The following is a 25,178-nucleotide window of genomic DNA, read 5'->3' as shown; positions in this document are numbered from 1 at the left end:
TGATCATAAAATACTTAATTATATATCATTGAATTCCCATATTATTTAAAATAAAACAAATAAGGGATTATTTATTGATATATATTTATTACAAAAATAACAATTTAGATAAATTAACAATATAATATGCTTTGAATATTATATATATATATATATGTGTGTGTAACATGGCTAAATTATATTATATTTCATTTAAATAACAAATGTTTTAATTTATAGAATACAATAAGAACAGGTCTTATGGAGTGCTTTATTATCGACTTAGGATGCGTGTTACCAAGTATACACAATTTTTAATTAAAAGGGAGGGTGGGGTGGGGGATGGGAATAGGAAGAGGGGAAAATTAATAATTAAATCTAGAATAATTAAAGAAAAGTGCAGATATCTGATCAAAATTTTATTATTAAGAAGATATTTTATTTTACTCAAATTATTAAATGACAATTAAAATTTTTTCCATTAACGTCAATGGTCTGAATCACCCAGTAAAAAGAAAAAAAATGTTAGGTTTCCTTCACAAGCAAAATGCGGATATCTATTTCATGCAAGAGACACATCTTACAGGGAATGAATCTAATAAACTAATTGGGGGATGGGTATCTAAATGTTTTTTTGCTCCTGCCTTAGGGAAAAAGGCAGGAGTAGCCATACTTATTAATAAGAAATGTACTGCTGATTTTAAACTTATAAAAATTGATCCATTAGGAAGATGGGTACATATCAAAATGATAATGGGAAATACAACCCTGGACTTATTTAATTTATATGCTCCTAATTCAAATCAAATGGAGTTTTTTAAAAAAATTCAACAGATATTACTACCATTGGCTACTTCAAATTTGATAGTAGCTGGAGATTTCAATGCTGTTATGGATCCTATTTTGGATAAGAAACCTAGTAAAATTATAAAATCATTAGGGCTAGAAAATTTGATACAATCTTGTGATTTGGTAGATATATGGCGTATTCTTCATTTTAATGATCAGGAATATTCTTTTTGTTCTCAGGTCCATAAATCATTTTCAAGAATTGATTATATATTTGTTTCTAGTAATTTAGCACAAAAAGTTATGAAAGCAGTTATTGATCCTATTATAATTTCTGATCATGCTGGTGTGTGGATTGATCTAAAAAATGATATAAAAACAAATTTTACATCAATTTGGAAATTTGATAATGCCTTACTTGCTGATGAAAATTTTGTAACAGACCTAAAAGTAAAGATGAAAGAGTTTTTTCAAATTAATAGCACAGACAATATGAATATTGAAATTATATGGGATGCTTGTAAAGCTACAATGAGAGGAAACATTATATCATATTCGGCTTTTATGAAAAAACAGCTTAAAAAACAATTTATGGAATTAGAGGAAGAAATTAAATCATTAGAAAAAAAATTAATTATTAAATGGGAAAATGTAGTATTACAAAAACTATTAAAAGTTAAAACTAAATATAATGAACTCTCTTCACAATTTGTTAGAAAAGAAATGTTCTGTCAGCAATTTAGATATTATGGAAACTCAAATAAAGCTGGAAAAATGTTGGCAAATTTTCTTAAAGCAAAAAAAAGAAAAACTAAAATTATTGCAATAAAAGATACAAAAGGTAATACACACACCAGCACTAAAGATATTGTAAAACAATTTCTTGATTTTTATAAGAGTCTATATACTTCAGATTCTTGTGAAAATAAAGAACAAGATGGCTTAGAGTTTTTAAATTCAATTATTGGACCAAATATTCCAGAACATATAAAAGGAAGTTTAGAAGAACATATATCATTAAAAGAAATAGAACTAGCATTGAAATCTCTTAGAGTTGGATCCGCTCCAGGTGGAGATGGATATACTGTTGAATTTTATAAAACATTTCAAAATATTATATTGCCTTATTTATTAAATTTATATCAATATCAGGTACTATGGCAGATTCTGTAATTATTGTCTTACCAAAACCAAACAGGGATCCTACATTGGTTTCAAACTACAGGCCCATATCATTGTTGAATGTAGATGAAAAATTGCTTGCTAAAGTATTAGCATTAAGATTGGCAAAAGCTCTTCCTTTTATTATAGATGTACACCAAACAGGATTCGTTGCTAAAAGACATTCCTCACATAATACCAGACTGGCACTTCATTCTTTAAACTTAGCGAAAACTATGAATGAACCAGCTTTCTTAATATCGTTAGATGCAGAGAAAGCATTTGATAGAGTGGAGTGGAAATTTATGTATCAAGCTTTAAAATGGTTTGGAATAGGTCCCTTTTTTATTAAAATGATTCAAACATTGTATAGCTCTCCTGGAGCAAGATTAAATATAAATAATAACATTTCAGAAAGATTTAACTTGTTACGGGGGGTTAGACAAGGTTGTCCTTTATCTCCCTTACTTTTTGATATTGTTCTTGAACCCTTATTAATTGCAATAAATCAAACTAAGGGAATAAAGGGGATCACATTTTCAAATTGGGAATATAAATTATCTGCATATGCAGATGATATTCTTTTATATTTGAGGAAACCGGAAGATACCATTCCATGTTTATTAAATTTATTAGATAAATTTGGTAAATTTTCTGGATACAAAATAAATTGGGAAAAATCTGAAGTTCTTCCAATTAATGTCCATTGTACCAAAGGATTATTTGATTCATATTCATTCCAATGGAAAGAGGAAGGAATAAAATATTTAGGAATTGTTATTAAAAATACAATTGATGATACAGTAACAGAAAATGAAAAAATTTTATTAAAAAAAATAACAGAAATGTGCGAGCAATGGAATCCTTTACATCTTTCATGGTGGGGAAGAGTTCAAACAATAAAAATGATGATCTTACCTGTGGTTTGTTATCAAATGAGTATGATTCCGATATTTTTTCAGGGGTCATTTTATAAAAAATTAAATAGAATACTTACAAAATTTGTTTGGTTTGGGAAAAGGCCAAGAATCGCTTTAGCAACATTACAAAAAACAATTAGAGAGGGAGGGGTAAATTTTCCAAATTTTTATAGGTATCATCAAGCCTATATTTTAAGACAGGGTATGTATTGGATCCTCCCAGACCTCATGGAGAATGTACCAGACTGGTTATATTTAGAATGGCGACTCCTGTTTCCATTATATCCGGAACATCTTATAAGTATAACAATGCCCAAGAGATATAAAGATCACAGAATTTTATTAGATACATGGAAAACAATAAGATTTATTAGTAATATTACAACAGATCCAATAACTAAATCGTTACATCAATCCATTTGGGTAAACTCCAGGATCAAAATTGGTGGATTCAAAATAATATGGAAGCAATGGATAATTGCAGGTATACGGTCTTTAAATGATGTTATAGTAAATGGATCCATGCTTAGTTTTTCACAATTGCAACAAAAATTTGGATTGAACATAACACAATATTTTAAATGGATGCAATTGAAGCAAGCCATCCAGGAAGGGTTCCCTGAATGGAAAAATCTTAATACTCAATATAGTTTGCAAATCCTTTGCTTTCAGGCAGATTTTTTGGGACACCAAGCCGCAAAATGGTATAAATTATTATATGGATTTTTAAATTAAAAAAAAAGAACAGGACTTAGGGACATTTGGAGTATTGAGATAGGACAGACAATTTCTGCAACTCAATGGCAAAAATTTTGGTCCTGGAGAATACATACTACAATGTCAGCATCTATGAGTCAAACATGGTTATTTTTATTACATAGAGTTTTATGGACCCCTACTCGGTTACAAAAAATAGATAGTTCTAAATCTAATAGATGCTGGCATTGTAAGGTAGAAATTGGGACATTAGATCATTTAATCTATTTTTGTCCCTGTATAAATGCCTTTTGGAAAACAATTTGGCCCCAAATTAATATATTATTAGAAAATCATGTTGGACTTACATATGACACAATTTTATTTGGAACAGCAATGAGAACACAGAGTCCAATATCAGCAAACAATAATAAACTTTTATTGATATTAACAGGGGTCGCCATACAACAAATTACTCAAAACTGGAAAGATCATACAAAATTAAATTTCACTTTTTGGTGGAATTCTATTTGCCATATATATAAGATGGAAAAAGCAATAGCGTTACAACATGGTTATATTAAAAAATTTAATAAAATCTGGGGACCATTGGCTCTTTTTTCTAAAGATCAGATATCATAGCACAATGATAGATCATATAATAGGGGTTAGGGTGGGTACAATATTATAATAACAGATGATATATAATTTATTGCAAAAGGGGTTTTTATATATGTTTGTATTAAAATATATATTGATGGATATTCAAGTGTATATTGAAAATTATATGTATTATATATTTATCACTTGATGTAAGAAATTTAAAATGAATAAAGAACTTTAAAAAAAAAAATACAGTCACTATAAGCTTGAATTGTATTCGATGATAAACTAGCAACCAATGGCTCTTAATCAGCATTAGAGTAACATGAGCCCAACGGCTACTCCCGTGAAGTAAGCGTATGTCTACGTTCTACAGTGTTTGTAATTTTGACAAATTGTTTAATAACACCAATCAATGATGCATTTACATAGTCAATTGTAGACATAAACAAGGAATGATCTAATATGAAAAAGACACCATTATATAACATAGCCTATAGACCATAACTTATGCAATACTACAAATCCTTGCCATACAATATGCATTATATGCTCATCAAAAGAATACACTGAATCTATTGTAACCCCCTCCCCCAAATACTTGAATGGCAGCACAATTTGTATTGTCTCTCCTAACAATTGTACAGTTGTAAATGGAGGATATAAGCCTTTATAAATCCATCTTGCCGTGGATTTCTTCATACTTTGACATACCATGGTTGTATAACCATTCTTGGATCGCCATCAGGCACATGTCGAATGATGATAAATCAAGGTGTGTTCTGTAAGTTTGTAATACTAACAACAAATAGCATATATAAAAGCACTGATTTTGAATGTCTGAATTGGGACCATTAAAGAATGGACATAGATGTTAAATAAGATAGGCAATAAGGGGAACCCCTGAGGTTCCCAACATGTTATATGTTGAACAAATAAGGTACTTTTATGCCTCACACAGAAAGTCCATTCTTCAAGGAAACTTTTAATCCAAGATAAATACTGCTCCTCATATGCCTAAGTTATACTGTTCATTACTAAGCTAACATACACTACCATATAACTTCTTGCTTCACTCAACAATTCTACAAGTGTAGTCTCGGTACTACAACCCCGTCTGTAAGCTGTTTGTCTAACATAAGAACATAAGAATTGCCGCTGCTGGATCAGACCAGTAGTCCATCATGCCCAGCAGTCCGCTCCCGCGGCGGTCTTAGGTCAAAGGCCAGTGCCCTAACTGAGACTAGCTTTACCTGCGTATGTTCTGATTCAGTAGGAACTTGTCTAACTTTGTCTTGAATCCCTGGAGTGTGTTTTCTCCTATAACAGCCTCCGGAAGAGCGTTCCAGTTTTCTACCACTCTCTGGGTGAAGAAGAACTTCATTACGTTTATACGAAATCTATCCCCTTTTAATTTTAGAGAGTGCCCTCTCGTTTTCTCTTGGAGAGAGTGAACAACCTGTCTATCTACTAAGTCCATTCCCTTCATTATCTTGAATGTTTCAATCATGTCCCCCCTCAGTCTCCTCTTTTCAAGGGAGAAGAGGCCCAGTTTCTCTAATCTCTCACTATACGGCAACTCCTCCAGCCCCTTAACCATTTTAGTTGCTCTTCTCTGGACCCTTTTGAATAGTACCGTGTCCTTTTTTCATGTACGGCGACCAATGCTGGACGCAGTATTCCAGGTGGGGGGCGTACCATGGCCTGGTACAGCGGCATGATAACCTTCTCCAATCTGTTCGTGATCCCCTTCTTAATCATTCTTTGTGCTCTTTTTGCAGCCGCTGCACATTGCGCAGACAGTTTCATTGACTTGTCGACCAATACTCCCAAGTCTCTTTCCTGGGGGGTCTCTCTGATTACTGCACCAGACATCCTGTATTCGTGTATAAGATTTTTGTTACTGACATGCATCACCTTACACTTATCCATGTTAAACCTCATTTGCCATGTCGCAGCCCATTTCTCGTGCGTGTTTGTCACGTTGCAGGTCTTCGCAATCCTTCTGCATCTCCACCACTCTGAATAACTTTGTATCGTCTGCAAATTTAATCATCTCGCTCTTCGTACCAATTTCCAGATAGTTTATAAATATGTTTAGCATAGGCCCAAGCACCGAACCCTCATTCCACCATGTTTCTGTGACGCCGATGATGTCAAGGGTATCTTTTTGTGCCATAGCTTCCAATTCCCCCATCTTATTTCTTAGGCTTCTTGCGTTTGTGTACATACACTTGAGTTCGCGGCCTGTTACTTTCTTGCAATTCCTTCCCTCTTGTGTCCCTTTCGATCCATCAGGATTTCTGTCTTGCCTATGATCTGGTGAGTCTTCCCCGCTATCTTCCTGCACGGTATCCTCTGGGTATACCGGTTCCCGAACCATCTACTCTTGGTCGACTGTTGGCTTTCCCCTTCTTCCTAGTTTAAAAACTTCTCAATTTCTCTCTTGATGTTGCATGCAAGTAGCCTCGTTCCGTCTCCGCTGAGGTGGAGTCCATCCTTCCTGAATAGCTTGCTCTTCCCCCAGAATGTTGTCCAGTTGCGCACGAAGTGGAATCCACACCAGTGCCTCATCCACGCATTGACTGCTTGCAGCTCTGTCTGCCTCTTCTCGTTGGCCCTGGGTACCAGCAGGATCTCTGAGAATGCTACCCTCTGCGTTCTGGTCTTCCCTCCTAGCATCCAGAACTGTCCTTCAGTCCTTCCCTGCTGTAGTTCCTGTTGCTCACGTTGTTTGTCCCCACATGGTTCACCACTGCTGTATCTTCCTCTTCCACGCTGTCGATGCGGCGCACTATATCTTCTATCTTGGCTCTCGGTAGGCAGGTCACCAGCCCATCCTGTCTTCCTCCCGCTATGTGGCTGTCAACTTATCTAATGATGGAGTCCCCCACGACAATTGCTGTCCTCTATCTTCTCTTGCCTCTCTAGCCACAGGTCCATGTCTCTGGTGTATGACCATCTCTCCAGCCGTAGGTTCGTGTCCTCTGTGCACTTCCATCTTCCCTCATCCTGGCATTTGCTTACACTGGACTCGTCTTCTTGTGGGTTCCCTCCGCTGTTTCCATATCTAGCTGCTGTGTCGCCCATTTCTTCCTTGTGGTTGTCCTCCAGGTGATCCTCACTCCCTGTAGGTGTATCTTGGCAGTTCCACTGTTGCTGGTGAATTTCCAGGGCCTCCCTGTATGCCTCCTCGATGAACTTCTCTAACTCTCGGACTTCTTCCTCAATGGTCTCCTCTGTCTTGACGTTCTCTGTCCTTCTCCTCCACTGCTTGAAGTGCTTCTATTTCCAGTATTCTGCCTTCCAGGAGTCTGACTTGTTTCTTCAGGCTCTCCAGTTCCTCGCTTCAAGTGCATACATAAGACCGCCTCCCAAAGGGGAGGTAGTCATACATATGGCAGACGGTGCAGAAAACTGGGTAGCTCAACTTCCTGCTTCTGTCTGCTGTTTCCATTGCTGTCCGCTTGCCGGTCTACTGTCTAAAGTGCCTTCTCCCTGTTTCCTTATGCAGCGTCCTTGGTGATACTGTGTCTGCTGCAGTTGTCCTCTGTGTCTGCTGCAGTTATCCTGCTTTTCGTGCAGTGACTCGTCCTTTCTTAAGGCCCTTCGCAAAGGCACTCTCGCTAAGGCAAGTGCCTTTAACGCTCGCCTTCGATGCGCGCCAAATGGCTAAGTGCCATTGGCTCCTCCCCTTTTAAGGGAGAGCTCCGGTGAATGACGTTGGGGACTGGCGGAGCTAATTCTCACCGCTGTCCCTTGCTCTCTCTCTCTGCTTCCTTCTGCTCTTTCTCCTCCTTTTCTCTCTCTCGCATTTGCTTGCTTTCCCTCCCCTGTAATCTCCTGCTCCTGCCTCCTGTTATAAAATTTCTTAATTGTTCTGCCACAAACTTTTCTGCCTCCTCCATAGATAAATTAGAAATTGGTCTATAATGTTCCAGTTTAAGGGAGTCAACACTGGGGGTTTTTTCAGTATAGGATTAAATATTGCACAATTCCATGTTTCTGGGACCCTTCCTTCCAAAAATCTTTGATTTATCATGGCCCTCAATAACAGTGTCAATCTGTGTTTTGGCATGAGAATCCCACTGTAAAGGTAGAATATCCACAGCAGTTTTAACATTACTACTATCCCTAATCTTTCTTTCCAGTTCAATCATGGAAGCTTCCTTAAACTCCATTTTGACTGAACTTCAGGCTGTGATATCTTACTAGTCAAGAGTATTATTTGATCCCCAAAAAAACAAAAAGGGAGACCCAATGAGCCACAGTAAAAACAATCCAAAGATAAAAACAACAGACTGTGGATGTTCTGAAAGATGATTTTTATTCGCTCTTCACCATAAAAATACAAATAAAAGTCTGAAATAGTAATACACGTATGATTGTCCTGACGGACCCTACATGGTCCGTGTTTCGGCGAGACCGCCTTCCTCAGGGGTCTGGATGATGTAGGGTACAATGATAAAAATATGAACAAAACAATGTATGTGTCTGTGAGCATAAATCCTGAAATGGCTTGAAACCAGTAGAGTGGTGCGTGAAAAATTTTTATGTATAAGAGAAGAAAAATTTTTGTATAATTTTTCTCCTCTTTAATTACTTTTGAAAAATACTGGTATTTAGCTATTCGAACTTCTTTACGATAGAAAGAACTCTGGGTCTTACAAATAGTTAAAGATTTTAGGTGTCAATGTTTTTTTCTAAATATGTTGTACTCGCAGTACTTGTTTTTTTCAACAAATTTAGACCTGGATGGTACCATTTACCTTTTTTATTATGTTTATTATCTCGATGATACCTCGGTACATAGGTTTCTCTTATCTCTTCAATGACTGTTCCCATAAAGTAGCCTGCCTGTCGACCAATAAACTTAGGAAATCAGAGGGAAAAACCTGAAACAAGGGTGGTGCTGAATCTGTATCTACTGCCCCATAAACCCGAACTAAAGATTCATCTTAAGCAAATATTTCAATGGATGGCTGACTCGAATGCTGTAGTTTAAACAAAATAGCCTTATCAGACCCGGACACATCATAAGTTACTAAATTGGGCACAATTAAAAATGAAAAAATATCTGAAAAAATCAGGTCTAAGAAATGACCATATATTGAGACCAGCAATTACTACTCTGGGGGCCACCTTTTTTCTTCGGTATCCTTGTAAATGTATAGTACATTATAAGTCGCATAAATTTGTTTTCTTTGAACCCTCACAACTGACAACATTCCTATCACTGTCAAGGCTGGAGAAAGCGCAAGATGGACAAAATGATAAATGACTTCCTTGCACAGATTTACCTATAACTGTTTTTTCTTATCATTGATGATTGCTTAAATTCCGTTTTTACTTAATCTTGGATTTCAAATGATGAGGACTTGAGTGAGATTTAAGATAAAAACTTTTTTTTTTTCCTTTTATATACTATATATTAAGTTTGAACTATTTTCTTTTTTTATTTCTTGAATTTTGCTTTCTGTACAAGTATATACTTGATTGTTATATTTGAAAAATTTACAAATAAATTAAAAAAAAAAAGAAATGACCATATTTATGGGTTGTTCGATGTACCCGTTGAATCATATCCTATCCCATTAATTGGGATTGAAATGCTGCAGCACCCGATAATCGTAAATCATCCAAGTGTACATTAAAATCTTCTAAAAAGAGAGTATTGGGACAAGCTAATGTTAATTCTATAATTGTATACAAGAAAAGTGTTCTTTTTTGGCATTAAAATTCAGTTAACTGATAGTTAAGAAAAAGTTCATATAAGCACAAGATAATTTTGGGAGATTCTGAAGATGAACAAATAAAAGGAATCGACAAAAAAATAAAGAGCTATATTGAATGGTTCTTACACAGTTGCTGAAGTCTCTTTTTCACCCTGTTGTGTATTTTAAAAGGACCTCCTAGCTTGTAAATGCAAATGGGGTGTTCAGGAGAGGTGCATTTACATGCGTAACTTACATAATACAGTACATTATGCAGTAAAATGTTGCATTTCAGCTTGCTTGCTTAGGCCTGCCATTGACATGGCATAAGAGGGCATGTCTTAAATATAGGTGCATTGATGCTGATTTATGCTAGCATTCCGTAATAGAATCTTGATCCTAGATTCCATTGTAAAATTAGTGCTTAGCATGTGGCATCCAGGCATCTAAATTGTGATTCCTAGATATAGAATTGTCCCTTTTGTCTTCACTCATTTGAGAGATGTTCACTCATTTGAGAGAGCACACATCTGGAAAGATTCATATTCAGCCCAGACATGGAGTTGTTTTTTGGGGTTTTTTTTTTCTAAAGCACTAACGCGAAGCTGTGTTGGTTTTCTTTTAGAGTAAAACTGCTACAGACCTATTTTATTCTTAAGCTTTATTTGTCCCAGTTTCTCATACAGATCTTAGCATGAAAGAAAACTTGCCATTGATAAGCTTGGGGAGGGAGAGTTTGTTCCAATTAATAAAATTATTCAGTATTTTTATTTTATTTTTATTTATATACCACTTATATATCCTAAGTGGTTTTACATTCAGATACTTTATCACATTTCCCTATCTGTCATGGCGGGCTTAAAATCTATCCAGTGTACCTGGGGCAATGTGGGGATTAAGTGACTTGCCCAGAGTCACAAGGAGTGGTGAGAGATTTGAACCCACAACCTCAGGGTGCTAAGGCTGTAGCTCTAACCATTGCACCACACACTTCCCAGAAGAACTGTTTTTTGTAGAATGATAGTAGTGTTGTCCTTTAATTCACATATAGTGGTGAATATGGAGTTAAGAGATGCAATTTAGCACAGATTCCTTCAGGTTTCCCAGAAGGAACTTAAAACTACTTCTGAGTACTTAAATGATAGCATGTTGTCCTTTAATTCACATATACTGGTGAATATGGAGTTAAGAGATGCAATTTAGCATAGATTCCTTCAGAAGGAACTTAAAACTGCTTCTGAGTACTTAAATGTGTTTACATCCATGCTGTAAGCATTGGGTAGCTGTAAGCATGTTCTTTCTTGCGTCTTGTTTTCACCAAGTTAGTCTGAAGTTCATTTGAGCCTGAAGGCTTCCTGTTCACCAGTCTGAGTCTAGGATCAAATCACCATATTTAGCTGAAATACTGTTCAGGTCATAAATGTATAACAAACAAATGTATAACAAAGCAAATCCCTTGGCAGAGATGTTATTAAACCAGTGCCCAAAAACTGCTGTCCTTCTATCATCCTATGAGGGTATGTGTCTGTCTTTTTAAATCTGGATCAGTCAGGATGTTTCCATCTAGCCTATCTCTTAAAGACACTGGAGCCTAACCCAAATCAGGATCTTCAATTTCTGCCAAACCTGAGGCAGCAACCACATTGGTGCTTGGTTTCAACAGAAACTGAAATAAAGCAGCCCCTACTCCCTCACCCCCACCCTAGAGGCAGCCTCCCTTCTAGATCTCCCTTGTCATTGGTGGATAGTGGATACAGGAGCATCTCAACTTGCTTCTGCATATGGCCGGTTTCAGTAGAAATGGCTACCGAGGCTTCTGTGGCAGTCTCAGCAGCCATTTCTATAGAGTAGTGGCACTGGGCAAGAATGAGTGGTGTTCTTTCATGCCCACAAAAGAGACCACTAGACCACAAGGGCTTTTTCAGGTAGGCCTGGAGAGGCCTCATTTGGAATACTGTGTGCAATTCTGGAGGCCACACTACCGAAAAGATGTGCTGAGAGTAGAGTCGGTGCAACGGATGGCCACCAGGATGGTCTCGGGGCTCAAGGATCTATCGTACGAGGAAAGGCTGAAAAATTTGGGGCTTTACTCACTCGAGGAACGTAGGGAGAGAGGAGACATGATCGAGACGTTTAAGTATATTACTGGCCGTATTGAGATGGAAGAAGAGATTCTCTTTCTCAAAGGACCCTCAGCCACAAGAGGGCATCCGCTCAAACTCAGGGGCGGGAAATTTCATGGCGACACCAGGAAATATTTATTCACCGAGAGAGTGGTTGATCCTTGGAACGAGCTCCCGGTGCAGGTGATTGAGGCAAACGGCGTGCAAGAATTTAAGAGCAAATGGGATGCCCATGTGGGATCCCTTAGAGGGTTAAGCCAAGGGAACCTGTCACCAGGAGTGGGATCCCTAGGATAGTAGACTTGGGGGTGGGTCAGTAGAGTGGGCAGACCTGACGGGCTATGGCCCTTATCTGCCGTCATCTTCTATGTTTCTATGATCTATATGTGGTCTGGAGAGGTGGGGGCTGATTTATGGTTTCAGATGAAAATGCACTGGCACTTTCAGCCAAACCCCAAACCTGGATTTCAGGCTAATTTCTCTAAAAGACACAAGTGTTTTGTGAGAGAAAGCATCTGAGAAGAGCTGCTCAAGCCACTCCTCAGGGCACATCCACCCAGCCAGTCAAGTTTTCAGAATATCCACAAAGAATTTGCATGAAAGATTTCCATGCATTGCCTCTTTGGAATGCAGAACAAACTCCTGCATATTGATTGTGGATATCCTGAAACCCCAGCTGGCTGAGTATGCTCCCAAGGACTGGGTTGAGAATTACTGCCCTATGCTATTCTCATTTTCTTGGAGGTAGAATTCCATTGCAGCCCAGACATGCCTCTGTCATACAATATACTTAAAGTTTATAAGTTTATTGAATTTCTTTACCACTTTCTCACTTTAAAAGAAATATAAGTGGTTTGGAATATAAAAATTCAAAAGAATAATTAAGAAAATAAATATAATAATAAAATAGGACAGCCCCTTCCCAAAGCCACCCAAAGGGAAAAAAGCCATAAATAAAACTTTATCAATTAAAAACAATTCATAGAAAGAAACCTACCCCCAAAGACAAAAACACAAATACTGAGACTTGGCATGATAATACCAGCAAAATAGCAAGAAAAAAATCATACTCACCATTAAGGTAACTAACTAACTTCCAGGGAAATCACAAAGGCCTGTTTAAGAAAACCATACTTTCATTAGTTTCCTAAACCCCTCCCCCCCCTTCCTTTTATAAAACTATAGCACAATTTTTAGCGCTGGCCACAGCAATAAAAGCTCTGACGCTCATAACATAGTAACATAGTAGATGACGGCAGATAAAGACCCGAATGGTCTATCCAGTCTACCCAACCTGATTCAATCTAAAAATTTGTTGAGGGGGGTTTCTTCTTAGCTCACTCCAGTCCATCTACATCATCCCAGCCATTGAAACCCTCCCCAGCCCGCCTTCCCCAGCCCATCCTCCACCAAACGGCCATATACAGACACAGACCGTGCAAGTCTGCCCAGTACTGGCATTAGTTATTCAGTATTTAGTAGTATTTTCTGATTCTAGATCCTCTGTGTTCATCCCACGCTTTTTTGAACTCCATCATTTTTTCATCACCACCACCTCTCTCAGGAGCGCATTCCAGGTATCCACCACCCTCTCCATAAAGAAGAATATCCTTATATTGCTCTTGAGTCTACCACCCCTCAACCTCAAATTATGTCCTCTGGTTTTACCATTTTCCTTTCTCTGGTAAAGATTTTGTTCTAAGTTAATACCTTTCAAGTATTTGAACGTCTAAATCATATCCTCCCTGTCCCTCCTTTCCTCTGAGGTATACATATTCAGGGCTTCCAGTCTCTCCTCATATGTTTTTTGGCGCAAACCTATCGTTTTCGTTATCCTACTCTGTACCGCTTCAAGTCTTTTTGTGTCCTTCGCCAGATACGGTCTCCAAAACTGAACACAATACTCCAAGTGGGGCCTCACCAACTACCTGTACAGGGGCATCAACACCTTCATTCTTCTACTGGTTACGCCCAGCATCCTTCTGGCAGCAGCCACCGCCTTGTTGCACTGTTTTTCACCTTTAGATCTTCGGACACTATCACCCCAAGGTCTCTCTCCCCATCCGTGCATATCAGCCTTTCACCTCCCAGCATATACGGCTCCTTCTGATTATTAATCCTCAAATGCCTTAATCCGCATTTCTTTGCATTGAATTTTAGTTGCCAGATATTAGACCATTCCTCTAACTTTTGTAGATCCTTTTTCATGTTTTCCACTCCCTCCTCGGTGTCTAATATGTTACAGATCTTGGTATCATCAGGAATTCTATGAGCACCGGAGCTGTTACCACCGTGGCTGGTGCTAAAAACCGCATTACAGTTTTGTAAAAGGGGGGGGGAGGGGGTAAATCTGAGAAGCGAACGTTCTTTCCTTAGATGTTAACATTTTCGTATGGATGGGTCAACAAAAAAGAATGCCCTCTTACGGGTACATTCCAAAGTTGCAAATTTTAATGGAGGCATTCAATAGGGATACATGAGCTGAACAAAGATCCCTTGAAGGGGTGTAAAATTCTTACATATATATATTATAAAATTCTAGATTATATATTATAAATAATAAAAAAATTATATATTATATCTAATATTCTAATTGGATATTCCTGAGTGCATCACCTTATTGACAATCACCATTAGTTTAAATCTAATTCTATACAAAATATCCAGTGGTCCCTAATCAGTTATGGAGTTACTTGATTCCTTTGACCCTTTCTGAAAACTAATTTTCTAGCTATATTCTGTAAGTTCTGAAGCCAGATCAAATTTTGTTTTGTGACCCTGATCAATACTGAATTTGCATATACTTGTGTCATAATGTTATGAAATTGGATCGAATTGCAGCAAGTTAGGTGTGTGCTCACAATATTTTTGTATGTAATATGTAACAGTTGATAAGAATAGCCATATACACAGGTATAGATGCATACAGGGATATATTTATTATTGTGATAGATGCATACAAGGCTGTTGGGGCCCAGGTGCTTTGGCCTGTACTCGGTGCTTGTCCCTCACATGGTTGCAACCGTCTCTCAGCTCCCGTAGCCAACTTCTTGCCCTCATTGTGCTCCCCCATTTCATCTCTTGCTCGCTTCTGCCCACAGTGCTGGTGCTTATTTTTCCCTCTACTTCTCTCCCAGCTTTCATCACAAAATGAAGTCGACAGCAATGACCCCTACTTGTGCTCGCTCTCATGTTCCTCAAATTACCTCCCCACACCAACCCTTGTACCCAATGTATGTGAAACATATATTTGCATGAACTGTCTCTACAATATGCAAATATTTCATACATATTTTGATGGAAATACAAGAGAACCAAACTGGCTGAGTGGTCCTCAGGGACCAAATTAAGAACTAATCATCAAGTGCAGTGGTCTCAAAACTCACAGCCTTGGGGCCACATGCGGCCCGCCAGGTACTATTTTCAGGTTATCAGTATGTGTATCATAATCACAAAAGTTAAATAAAACAGTTTCTTGATCATATGTCTCCTTAGCTATAAATGACAATATTATTATTAAGACTTAGCCAAAAGGAAAGATTTATAAACTATAAAGAGTTTTACTGCATGCAAAATTGTCATTTCTTTAATAAGATATTAACTATTTTTTCTGAGGCCCTCCAAGTACCTACAAATCCAAAATGTGACCCTGCAAAGGGTTTGAGTTTGAGACCACTGATCTAGTGAGAGGTATTGGCTTACTGGTCTTCTTTCAGCCTAAACAGTTAGACAATACAGCTACTTTTGAAATTGGAAAATATGCTTAACATAATCTACCTTCATAAATACTTATTTATGCAGAGAAAAAATGCTTGAGTACCTGAATATAAAACTAATTAGACAACCTCCACTGATAGGTGGTATATAAATAATAAACTTGGAAACTATTTCACCAGTGTAGATAGCTGCTAAGTTTTTAAAAATCCAGTCCAGCATGTTTGTAAGCCTGAGATCTTCTACCATTTTGCTGTTTCTGCCTTAGAAGTTTGCTTTGATGCACATGCTTTGTCACATTCACTACCTGTCACCAAGGCCAAAATGCTGGCATGGCAGTATTTCTGAAAATTGTTTTTTCTTACATCTGCATTTTCCTGGGCTGTCATTCAGCTGCTGAGCTCTTTCCTGGTTCCAGGGCTTTTAGTCTGCTTGGTTGGCCCTTTGATGCATTTAACTTCACATGCACTGCAGTGTTATGTAGGGAGAGAGTGAAAAGTCTGTCTTCAATTAATTATCTCTGAGGTCTGTATGTGAGTTGGGAGCAGGCTTCTTAGGAGTTATGTGGAAGGTGTGGGGGGATAGGAATGGGGAAGGAGAACTAGTTTTGTTCGGGATTTTATAAGTTAAATATGCTAACATATTTCCCTTCATGTGTGCCCTGCTATGCTGTCCTAAACTGCCCGTTCTAAATAAATATTAGAGTCCTCCCGAATTAGTATGCTAGTCTGGTTTTTCTAGATGCTGTATCAAATGTGTGTTGGCATTGTCACCTCATTCATGTGCCATTTTAAATCTCTTGTTTTCTCTTTCATGGTCTCCTCCAGGCCTTCCTACTTAGCACTCACACACATGAGTTCATTTTTTATGTAAGTACTGTACAGTAGCATTCATACTGCAGTATGAATGTCATAGAACGTACTATCTGAAATTGCCCAGGGGCATTTCAGAAATATTTGCAAACATCCTGTCTTCGTTATATTTCTTCAGCAAAAAAATGGCTGAGACTGGTGTCACTTTTATTTAACATATTGAGATATGAACTTTCACTTTTTCTACATCACTGGTGTCCATTTATGACTGACTGACAGAAATAGGACTATAGATATTGGTATTCTGTAGGAATAGCACTATTATAAGCAAGGTAGAGCATTTGCACAGGCTGCTATTCTGCAAGGTTCCTGAGCCTGGAAAGTGTGGCGCAGTGGTTAAAGCTATAGCCTCAGCACTCTGGGGTTGTGGGTTGAAACCCACGCTACTTCTTGTGACCCTGGGCAAGTCACTTAATCGCCCCATTGCCCCAGGTACATTAGATAGATTGTGAGCCCATCGGGACAGACAGGGAAAATGCTTGATTACCTGAATAAATTCATGTAAACCGTTCTGATTAGAGAATGACATGGTGGCTGTTACCCGCGGCTAGCACCAAAACGGTGACCAAAAAAAAAAGATCGGGGACAAGGCCATTCACCACCCCATGGAGTGGTGAATGGTTAGCACGGGGCGGTGAACGCGCAGTGTAGAGCATTTGATCCGGCAGCCCCCTCTCTCCTGCCGGCCGGCCATGCATCTCCCTCCCTCCTTCTCCCTTACCTTCTCTTGTTGTTGATACTGGCGATTTCTATAAGGCCATGTGCTTACAGCCGGAGCCTTGAAGTTGCGTCGCATTGCCTGCTGGGAAAGTCTCCTCCAACACAACTTCCTGTTTCCGGTTGCATCGGAGGAGACTTTTCTAGCAGGCAACCCGACGCGACTTCAAGGCTCCGGCTGTAATACAGCGCATAGCCTTATAGAAAAATCGCCAGTTTCAACAAGAGAAGATAAGGTAACGGAAAGGGAGGGAGGGAAATCCATGGCTGGCGACAGGAGGGAGCTGCTGGACCGCGTGAAGGGTACTGGGGGTAGGAGGATGGAGAGGAGAAGACGGGGCAGTCCATGGAAGATGCGAAGGGATGCAGGGCCTCATTTGGTTTCATCAGTAAGAGCAAGGAAATGGGGCCAAAATGTAAGAATACTGAAAATGGTTAACCATATTAACAAGATCCTCAAAAGGTTAACCAACCAGGAGAAAAAAAAAACCTTTTGAGGATCTTTTCATCAGTAAGAGCAAGGAAATGGGGCCAAAATGTGAGGCCATGTGCTCAGTGGTGGGATCAGCCCTGCCTCACGGAAAAATCAAAACCTCCTCAGAATTGTGGTATGGGAGGAATTGTTGCATCATTCCCTGCTCCCTGGAAACTCGAGTAAGGTGGGCCGCATCCCCACACTTTCTGCTTGCCTGCCCAGGGTTCCGAGGGTGAGGGGGGGGTTCTTTCTTTGCTCCAGTGTCCGGTTGAGCTAATCGCAAGGGAATCCAAGATCAGCTATCGTAAGTGGACTAAGTAGTGATTCTTATGTGTATTTATTGGTGACCACATATAAAAAGAATACTGGCAAGTTGGAGGTATTTTAATGGAGGGCCACTGTCATTTGATTTTTTCAAATGAAGTTTGGATTTCCTGGTACAGCAGTTGGTCAGACATAGTCCATGTTGGGACCCTACAGAAGATAAGTGGCCACATAGACATCCCAACTGGGTCAGACCAATGGACAATCTAGCCCAGTATCCTGTTTCCACAGTGACAAATCCAGGTCACAAGTACCTGGTATAAACCCAAATAGTAACAACATTTCATGCTACCGATCCCAGAATAACCAGTAGCTTCCCCCATGTCTATCTCAATAACAGACTATGGACATTTCCTCCAGGAACTTGTCCAAGCCTTTTTTAAACCCAGCTAAGCAAACCCACTGTTACCACATCCTCCAGCAATAAGTTCCAGAGCTTAACTATTCTTTGAGTGAAAATATATTTACCCCTATTTGTTTTAAAGGTATTTCCATGCAGTTTCATCAAGTGTCCCCTAGTCTTCATAATTTTTGAAAGAGCAAAAAAATCAATTCACTTTTACCCATTTTACACCACTCACGTTCCAGATCCTCCTGTTAATCATTGTACTGCAGCATCTGCATGACTATGTGCTCAGGTGGGCATTTTTAGTGTGCACAATTGACCTGATTCGAGCTATAGGTGAACATGGGGGACACGTCATTGCAAGGGAGGACAAGTTTTATGTTCTGTTTTTACTACAGGGCAGAGGCACTGAAACAGATTCTCAGTGCAGTAGCTCGAATCAGGTCAATTTTACTCCTGTGTAACTTACCTACACAATTTCTATCTTGATTGGAGTGGTCACTCTTAGTCCCTTCTGCAGTGACCCGATGCAGATGTTATGATGCTGAGAAGGTATTTCCTAAATCAGGCTTGTCCAAGTTCAGTCCTCGAGGGCTGCAAACAGGCCAGGTTTTCAGAATAACCATAATGAATATGCATGAGAAAGAGATTTGCATGCCCACTACATCAATTATATACAGATATCTCTCATGCCTATTCATTAGAGAGATCCTGAAAGCCTAACCTGCTTGCAGTGCTTGAGGATTGAACTTGGACAACCCTGCCTTTACATCCTGTTTGCTGAGCTTTTATTATTCCAAGCCAAGTTTCACAGAATATCTGTGGAGAGGGATGGCTTATGCTTTTTGTTTTTGTCATATTGTAGTACACCTTACTCATGGTAACTCGAGATTAGGTTACAGAAGAATGGAATTTTATTTATAGGCATATGAGTACAAACTTCATGCCTAAATGTAATACTACAAATTAAAATATAGTAATTTATATATAGATTCTTAAAATAAGTCATAATATTCTTATCACAGGATTGAAAAGTGAAAATAAGCAGGAGCTAGTGTCTGGAAAATAAAGCCCTTAAATTGTACCTGGGTGCAGATTATATTTCTAGGGTACATTTACTTCCTGAGCAGTGTGTGTCAGAATGTAATGCTAAATGTGGAGGAAAAAGACAGGGAATAGTGCTATGCCAGTTCTGTTAATGATGGCAATTTTTTAATTTTTTTTTAAGCATTTGGTGGAAAGCTTAAGCATCCTTTGCAAGCTGTCCTCGTAGCCACCCATGCAGACATCATGAACCTGCCACGACCAGGCGGAGGAGAGTTTGGTTATGACAAGGACACATCTTTGCTGAAAGAGATCAGAAACAGGTACCAAGTATTAGAGGACCAAGGTGGTCGGTTCATCATTCTAAATCCTAGAAAATTTTCTGGTGGGTTTAGCGTTTTCACATATTGTAGGTGTCTGAAGGCTATTGACGTTGGATGGACAATTCCACAGGAACTGGGGTGTACAACAATTATCTCAGTGAAAGAGGGCTTTTGTTGTACAACAGATACCACACTTTTTTTTACCATTTATATTCTTATGAATTGCTAGTATGCCCCAAACAGGAGTTCAGTGTAATCTATAATCCATTAAAAAATGGGCATAACCAGGAATTACATGAATCACTTGTTCCTTGCATGTATTTTGAGTATTATGGGATTTTATTTTCATACAAGCTGTATAATTAACATGGTAACAGCTAGAAGATGCTAAAAGACGTGGGGGGGGGGGGGTTCTGTTTTTGAAAAGGAGTCCTTAGTTGCATCTTTTATTTGGTCATCCTGGGCTTTATGCCTTCCCAAAAGAAATTGTTTTGACTAGGACATTTCCTTTTAAGAAGTTATCAACTTAAAAAGTGAGCTCTGGTTCAGCTGTGTACTCTGAACTATGCAGCTCTTGTCCACCCCAGACTTTGAGAGCCACTTCAGAAAAGATCACTGGTTGTACAAAAAAATCTTGCACAATTTAACTCAGGCATACCAAAGAGATTATCAAATATGTGTCTACTGCTGTTCTTCCAGGTTTGGAAACGATCTTCAGATTTCTGATAAGTTGTTTGTGTTGGATGCTGGTGCATCAGGGTCTAAAGATATGAAGCTACTCCGGAATCATCTGCAGGAGTTAAGAAGTCAAATAATTGCTGTAAGTAAATGGGATGATGTGCAAGTCAAAATTTAAGAATAAACAAAATTTAGCAACTGTCCAGGGAGCCAAATAACTAAGGCCGAAGAGGAGTCTATGCCTTGTTTTAGGACTGAGGGAGGGGCTGCCATCTTTGCTCTTAGTAAAAGAAATTAATTATGTTTTAGTACTGGTTGAGCTTTTTTCCTTCCCAGATAATACTTATGCATATACAGTGTGTTAAAAAAAATTGTTTTCTGCGTAACTGTCAAGTGTTCCAATTTTAATAAAATTTGGAATATATCATACTAAACAAATTTGTAATATGAGTACATTCATGCGATCACGTCACCTAAACATCAATTCACTACCTGGTTTCTTAGCTGTCGTAGTGTTTTTTTCAATGCAAACTGATTCAACCCTGCCACTTCTGACTGGCTATCAGTTGAGCAATTTCTTCAAAACATTTTATTATTTCTCTCTTCAACCTCTTTTCTGGAAATTCTTTCACCAATCTGAGAACTGTGACTTTTCTCCAGATACAAATTTTTAATAAAAGGGTCAAATCCTCCTGGCTAAAAATTATGGTAACTGTTCAGGTTTAAAGCAAAATGGTGTCTGCACTTGCGACAATTGCTAGGTGGTAGCGATGTTTAGGTGAGATGGCTGACATGAGTGTTGACTTATTTCAAATCTATTCAGGATGATAAATCCCAAATTTTATTTAAATTGGTCAAGTTTTGACAATTGTGCAGAAAAACAAGTTTTTGGGTTGGTTTTTTGTTTTGTTTTTTAACTGTGTATTAATGTATTATTGTGATTAGTTACTTTTCTCCATGCTAAAAAAAAAAAAAAGTGTGCAGAAAAAATGTGATTTAATTTGAGGAATTCACTTGCAGTCAAATAGCAGATCCAAATAAAATCACAGTTGGTTGTACAACTTGAACAAATTGTAGAATTTTGGGACATTCCACTATTGGCAGTTTGGACAGCAGCAGAAAGGAGGCTCAGGATAACTAGGGAAAGGAGACTTGTATACCACCTTTTTGTGGCTTTGGCATTCAAAGCTGACATTCAGAGGATTAAGTGACTTGCCCAGGGTCACAAGGAACAGCACCAGGATATGACTCACAACCTCTAGGTGCAAAGGTAGCAGCTCTACCAGTGAGCCACAGCTCTTCACAAAATCTGGTTCAGTTCAACCATTGCATTTCATCTTTAAAATTCAAGACCTTTGTTCAAGAAGCTATAATTGTCTAACTCGGAGGTAGGCAATTCCGGTTCTCGAGAGCCGGAGCCAGGTCAGGTTTTCAGGATATCCACAATAAATATGCATGAGATAGATTTGCATCTCAAGGAGGAAGTACATGCAAATCCATCTCATACTGAAAACCTGACCTGGCTCCGGCTCTTGAGGACCGGAATTACCTACCTCTGGTCTAACTCAAAAGGTGCATACCCTTTTTTTCTTTTCACAAAAATGGAGAGGAAAGCAAAATTATCAGTTAAATTAGTGAGGAGTATTTCAGCCTCAGGAGAACATGTATCCATTGTAAGGTGTGGAAGAAACTTTGCATACTCTAAAAATGCAGAAAATACAATGAGCAAGGTTAGAGTAAACATGGAACTAAGAACACAAGAAGTAGAATGAGTGGTGATCTAGATCAGTGGTTCCCAACCCTGTCCTGGAGGACCACCAGGCCAATCGGGTTTTCAGGATAGCCCTAATGAATATGCATGGAGCAGATTTGCATGCCTGTCACTTCCATTATATGCAAATCTCTCTCATGCATATTCATTAGGGCTATCCTGAAAACCCGATTGGCCTGGTGGTCCTCCAGGACAGGGTTGGGAACCACTGATCTAGATTGTACTGTGGGTTCTTTTATATTTTCTGATGACAAATTTGCACAATCGCCCAGGAAATAGAATACGATAGATGCCTTTTAATTTGATGCAAGCAGCAAAATGATCAGCTTCTGGTTTCAGATGGACAGTATTCATGAAAGTCTCTAATCTCCCATGCAGGGGGAGGGGACAAATTGGAGGGTCTGGTCTGCAGGGATTATGACTATCTCCACAGTGGTGAAATATCATGGGGAAAAAAGCCAAAGAAAAAAACAAAAAGAGCTCCAAAAAAGTTCTCCCTCTAAGATACTAGTGCAAAGTACAGTTATACCCCTACTCTGTCCAGCCCAAGTGAGGTAGGTCCTGACCAGGATGGCCAATCAAATATGCACACTTGAACCTCAGAGCCTGGCCAGGCTAAATGCCCATATACAGGAAAAAAAAGTAATGTTTCTCTCTCTCAGTTACTAACTGATAAGTGAAGGTCTCTAACTGTGGCAGGGGGATTCAGAGACCATGCAATGTCAGATATTGAGGCCCAATGTAAGGCTTTGAATACTTAGGAGAGACCTCTATTTAAAAAATCTAGTTCACAGCTATATACGGCAAATTTCCATGGACTTCTATATCAAGTGAAATTTCTTGTGTGCTTGCTTTTATAATGCTTAAAACACAAATATGAGCCCCTCCATGGCTTAGGATGCAGCTTTTCTAGTGCTGGGTGTCTAGGCTCAGATCCCTTTACCCATCAGAAGTGTGCATTTGGTGCAGTCAGCTCCAGGAAAAGATGGGAAAATATCTGCTATTGCTTTGGTAGCTCTGGCCACCAACATAGCACCCAGGGTGTACCTTAAAAGGAACACTTTCAGCCTTGACCTGGAAGGCATTCCTAGAGCAACTCAAGTGTTCAATCTTGGAAGGTGAGCGAGAAAGAGAAGTAAAAATAGAGGGAAGGAATTGAGGTTAGGAGGCCTAAAGAAAAGTCATCTTTAACACAGGTTTTCAGTTGAGATGATACTGTGCAAGAATGTCACATAAGTAATGGAATTCAAAAATATATATATATAAAATCAAATGTGTGTGTGTGTATGTTCCAGCATAACTCTGAAACGCATGGGCCAGATTTCAACCAAACTTGGTATACATATCACTTACTATCTGGGGAAAAATACTGTGGGGATGGGAAGGGGTAGAATACTGGGGGGGGGAGGGGATGACATTTAAAAATTATCAAAATTAGTGTCTAACCCATAGTTTTCGTGCTCACTGAGATGAATACTGACACTCTCGATGCCAAATAAGTCCAAGTTCGGCCCCATTGAAAGGGACATTCCTGTGGGTAATCAGCTAGTTCAAAATAAAATGTACAAATATTTCCAGGGAAGAATATTAACTGTTTTTATAGTTATATTTGTTTAAACAGGTTATCCTCAGTGTGACAGTGTAGCTGAAAAGAGCAATACTCCGAAGGAGGAAAAAGCCCTACCACTTAGATTTTGGCCGCAGTTTAGACAGCGGGGAACTTGTTACCCACTGTAGGCTGCACATCATGGGATATCCCTCGTGTGTTGTGTAATTTAATATATATTATTTGTGCACTAATAAAATAATTGTGCTTGTGAAAGAATACTCTCCTTGTGAATTTCAGCTTGTATGCATAAATTCCAGCTCCACTATTGCTCACTCTACAGAGCTCCATTTCAAAGAACACGACCTCTTCTTCAGGAACCACTCAAGTAAAGAAACTTTGGCGTTAAGAATAAACTTTAGTTGGAGCCAGTATTTTATTAGTGCACAAATATATATTAATTTAAATTACACAGCGCATGAGGGATATCCAATGATGGTGTGCGACCTACAGTGGATAACAAGTTTCCTGCTGTCTGAACTGCGGCCATAATCTAATCGGTACAGCTTTTTGCCCCTTTGGAGTATTGCTCTTTATCCCAGGACAAGCAGGCAGCATATTCTCACAAATGGGTAACATCACTGATGGAGCCCCGGTACGGACACTTGGAAAGTGGATCGCAACTTTAAGAGTTTAGAAAGTTTGCGATTAGCCCGCACCATGCATGCACGAGTGCCTTCCCAATTGACATAGGTGCGCGCGGTCCCTCAGTTTCTTAATTTCTGCGGAGCTAAGAAGACGCGTTTCAACAGCTGTTTAAAACTTTTTTGCCTTCTCGCTCTCGCGTTAGTGACTGTTTTAGTCATTTTTTGTGTTGTTTTTCTTTTCGTTTATTTACCTTTTGTTTTTTTCTTTTTAAAAAAAATCTCTTTTTTAATCTCTTGCGGTTTCTGGCCCGGCAGGGCCTGTTTGTCCACCTTGGCCACTAATTTTAATTTGTCCGAGGCAGTGTTCCCGTCGATGTCATGCCCACTGACGGGATTCAAGAAGTGTGGTTGCTGTGCTCAGCCAATCTCTGTGACTGACCCACATCACTGGTGTCTCCAGTGTTTAGGGCCAGAGCACCGTCCCGAAACCTGTACGCTGCAGAAAAGAACTTTGAAAAACCGCCTTCAACAGCAACGACTGTTCGGTGTCGCTATGGAAGGGGAGCCAACATCGCTACCAACGCCAACCAAGACAACACTGCGCTTATTGACACCGGTAGACATACCTCCGATGTCGCAACATTCAGTGGGTTAGCCGGCTAAGAAGCCTTCCCCTACTCCATCTGGGACTCAGGTCAAAATCCCGTAAGCGCCCGCCCCGACTTCGGTGAGTGCT

General features: G+C 39.0%; 1 protein-coding gene across 1 annotated transcript in view; it reads left to right on the top strand.

Annotated features, from left to right (window-relative positions):
* The window catches only part of DAPK1 (death associated protein kinase 1), a 312,064-nt gene that overhangs the window by 256,186 nt on the left and 30,700 nt on the right, over positions 1–25,178 (top strand). The window contains exons 24-25 of the mRNA XM_033927667.1: positions 19,662–19,800; positions 20,500–20,620. Coding sequence (XP_033783558.1) covers positions 19,662–19,800; positions 20,500–20,620 — 260 coding nt within the window. The remainder of the gene's footprint in view (positions 1–19,661; positions 19,801–20,499; positions 20,621–25,178) is intronic.

This window comes from Geotrypetes seraphini, chromosome 1 (genome assembly GCF_902459505.1).
Source record: "Geotrypetes seraphini chromosome 1, aGeoSer1.1, whole genome shotgun sequence".
NCBI lineage: Eukaryota > Metazoa > Chordata > Amphibia > Gymnophiona > Dermophiidae > Geotrypetes > Geotrypetes seraphini.
This window is presented reverse-complemented; position numbering and strand designations above follow the sequence as displayed.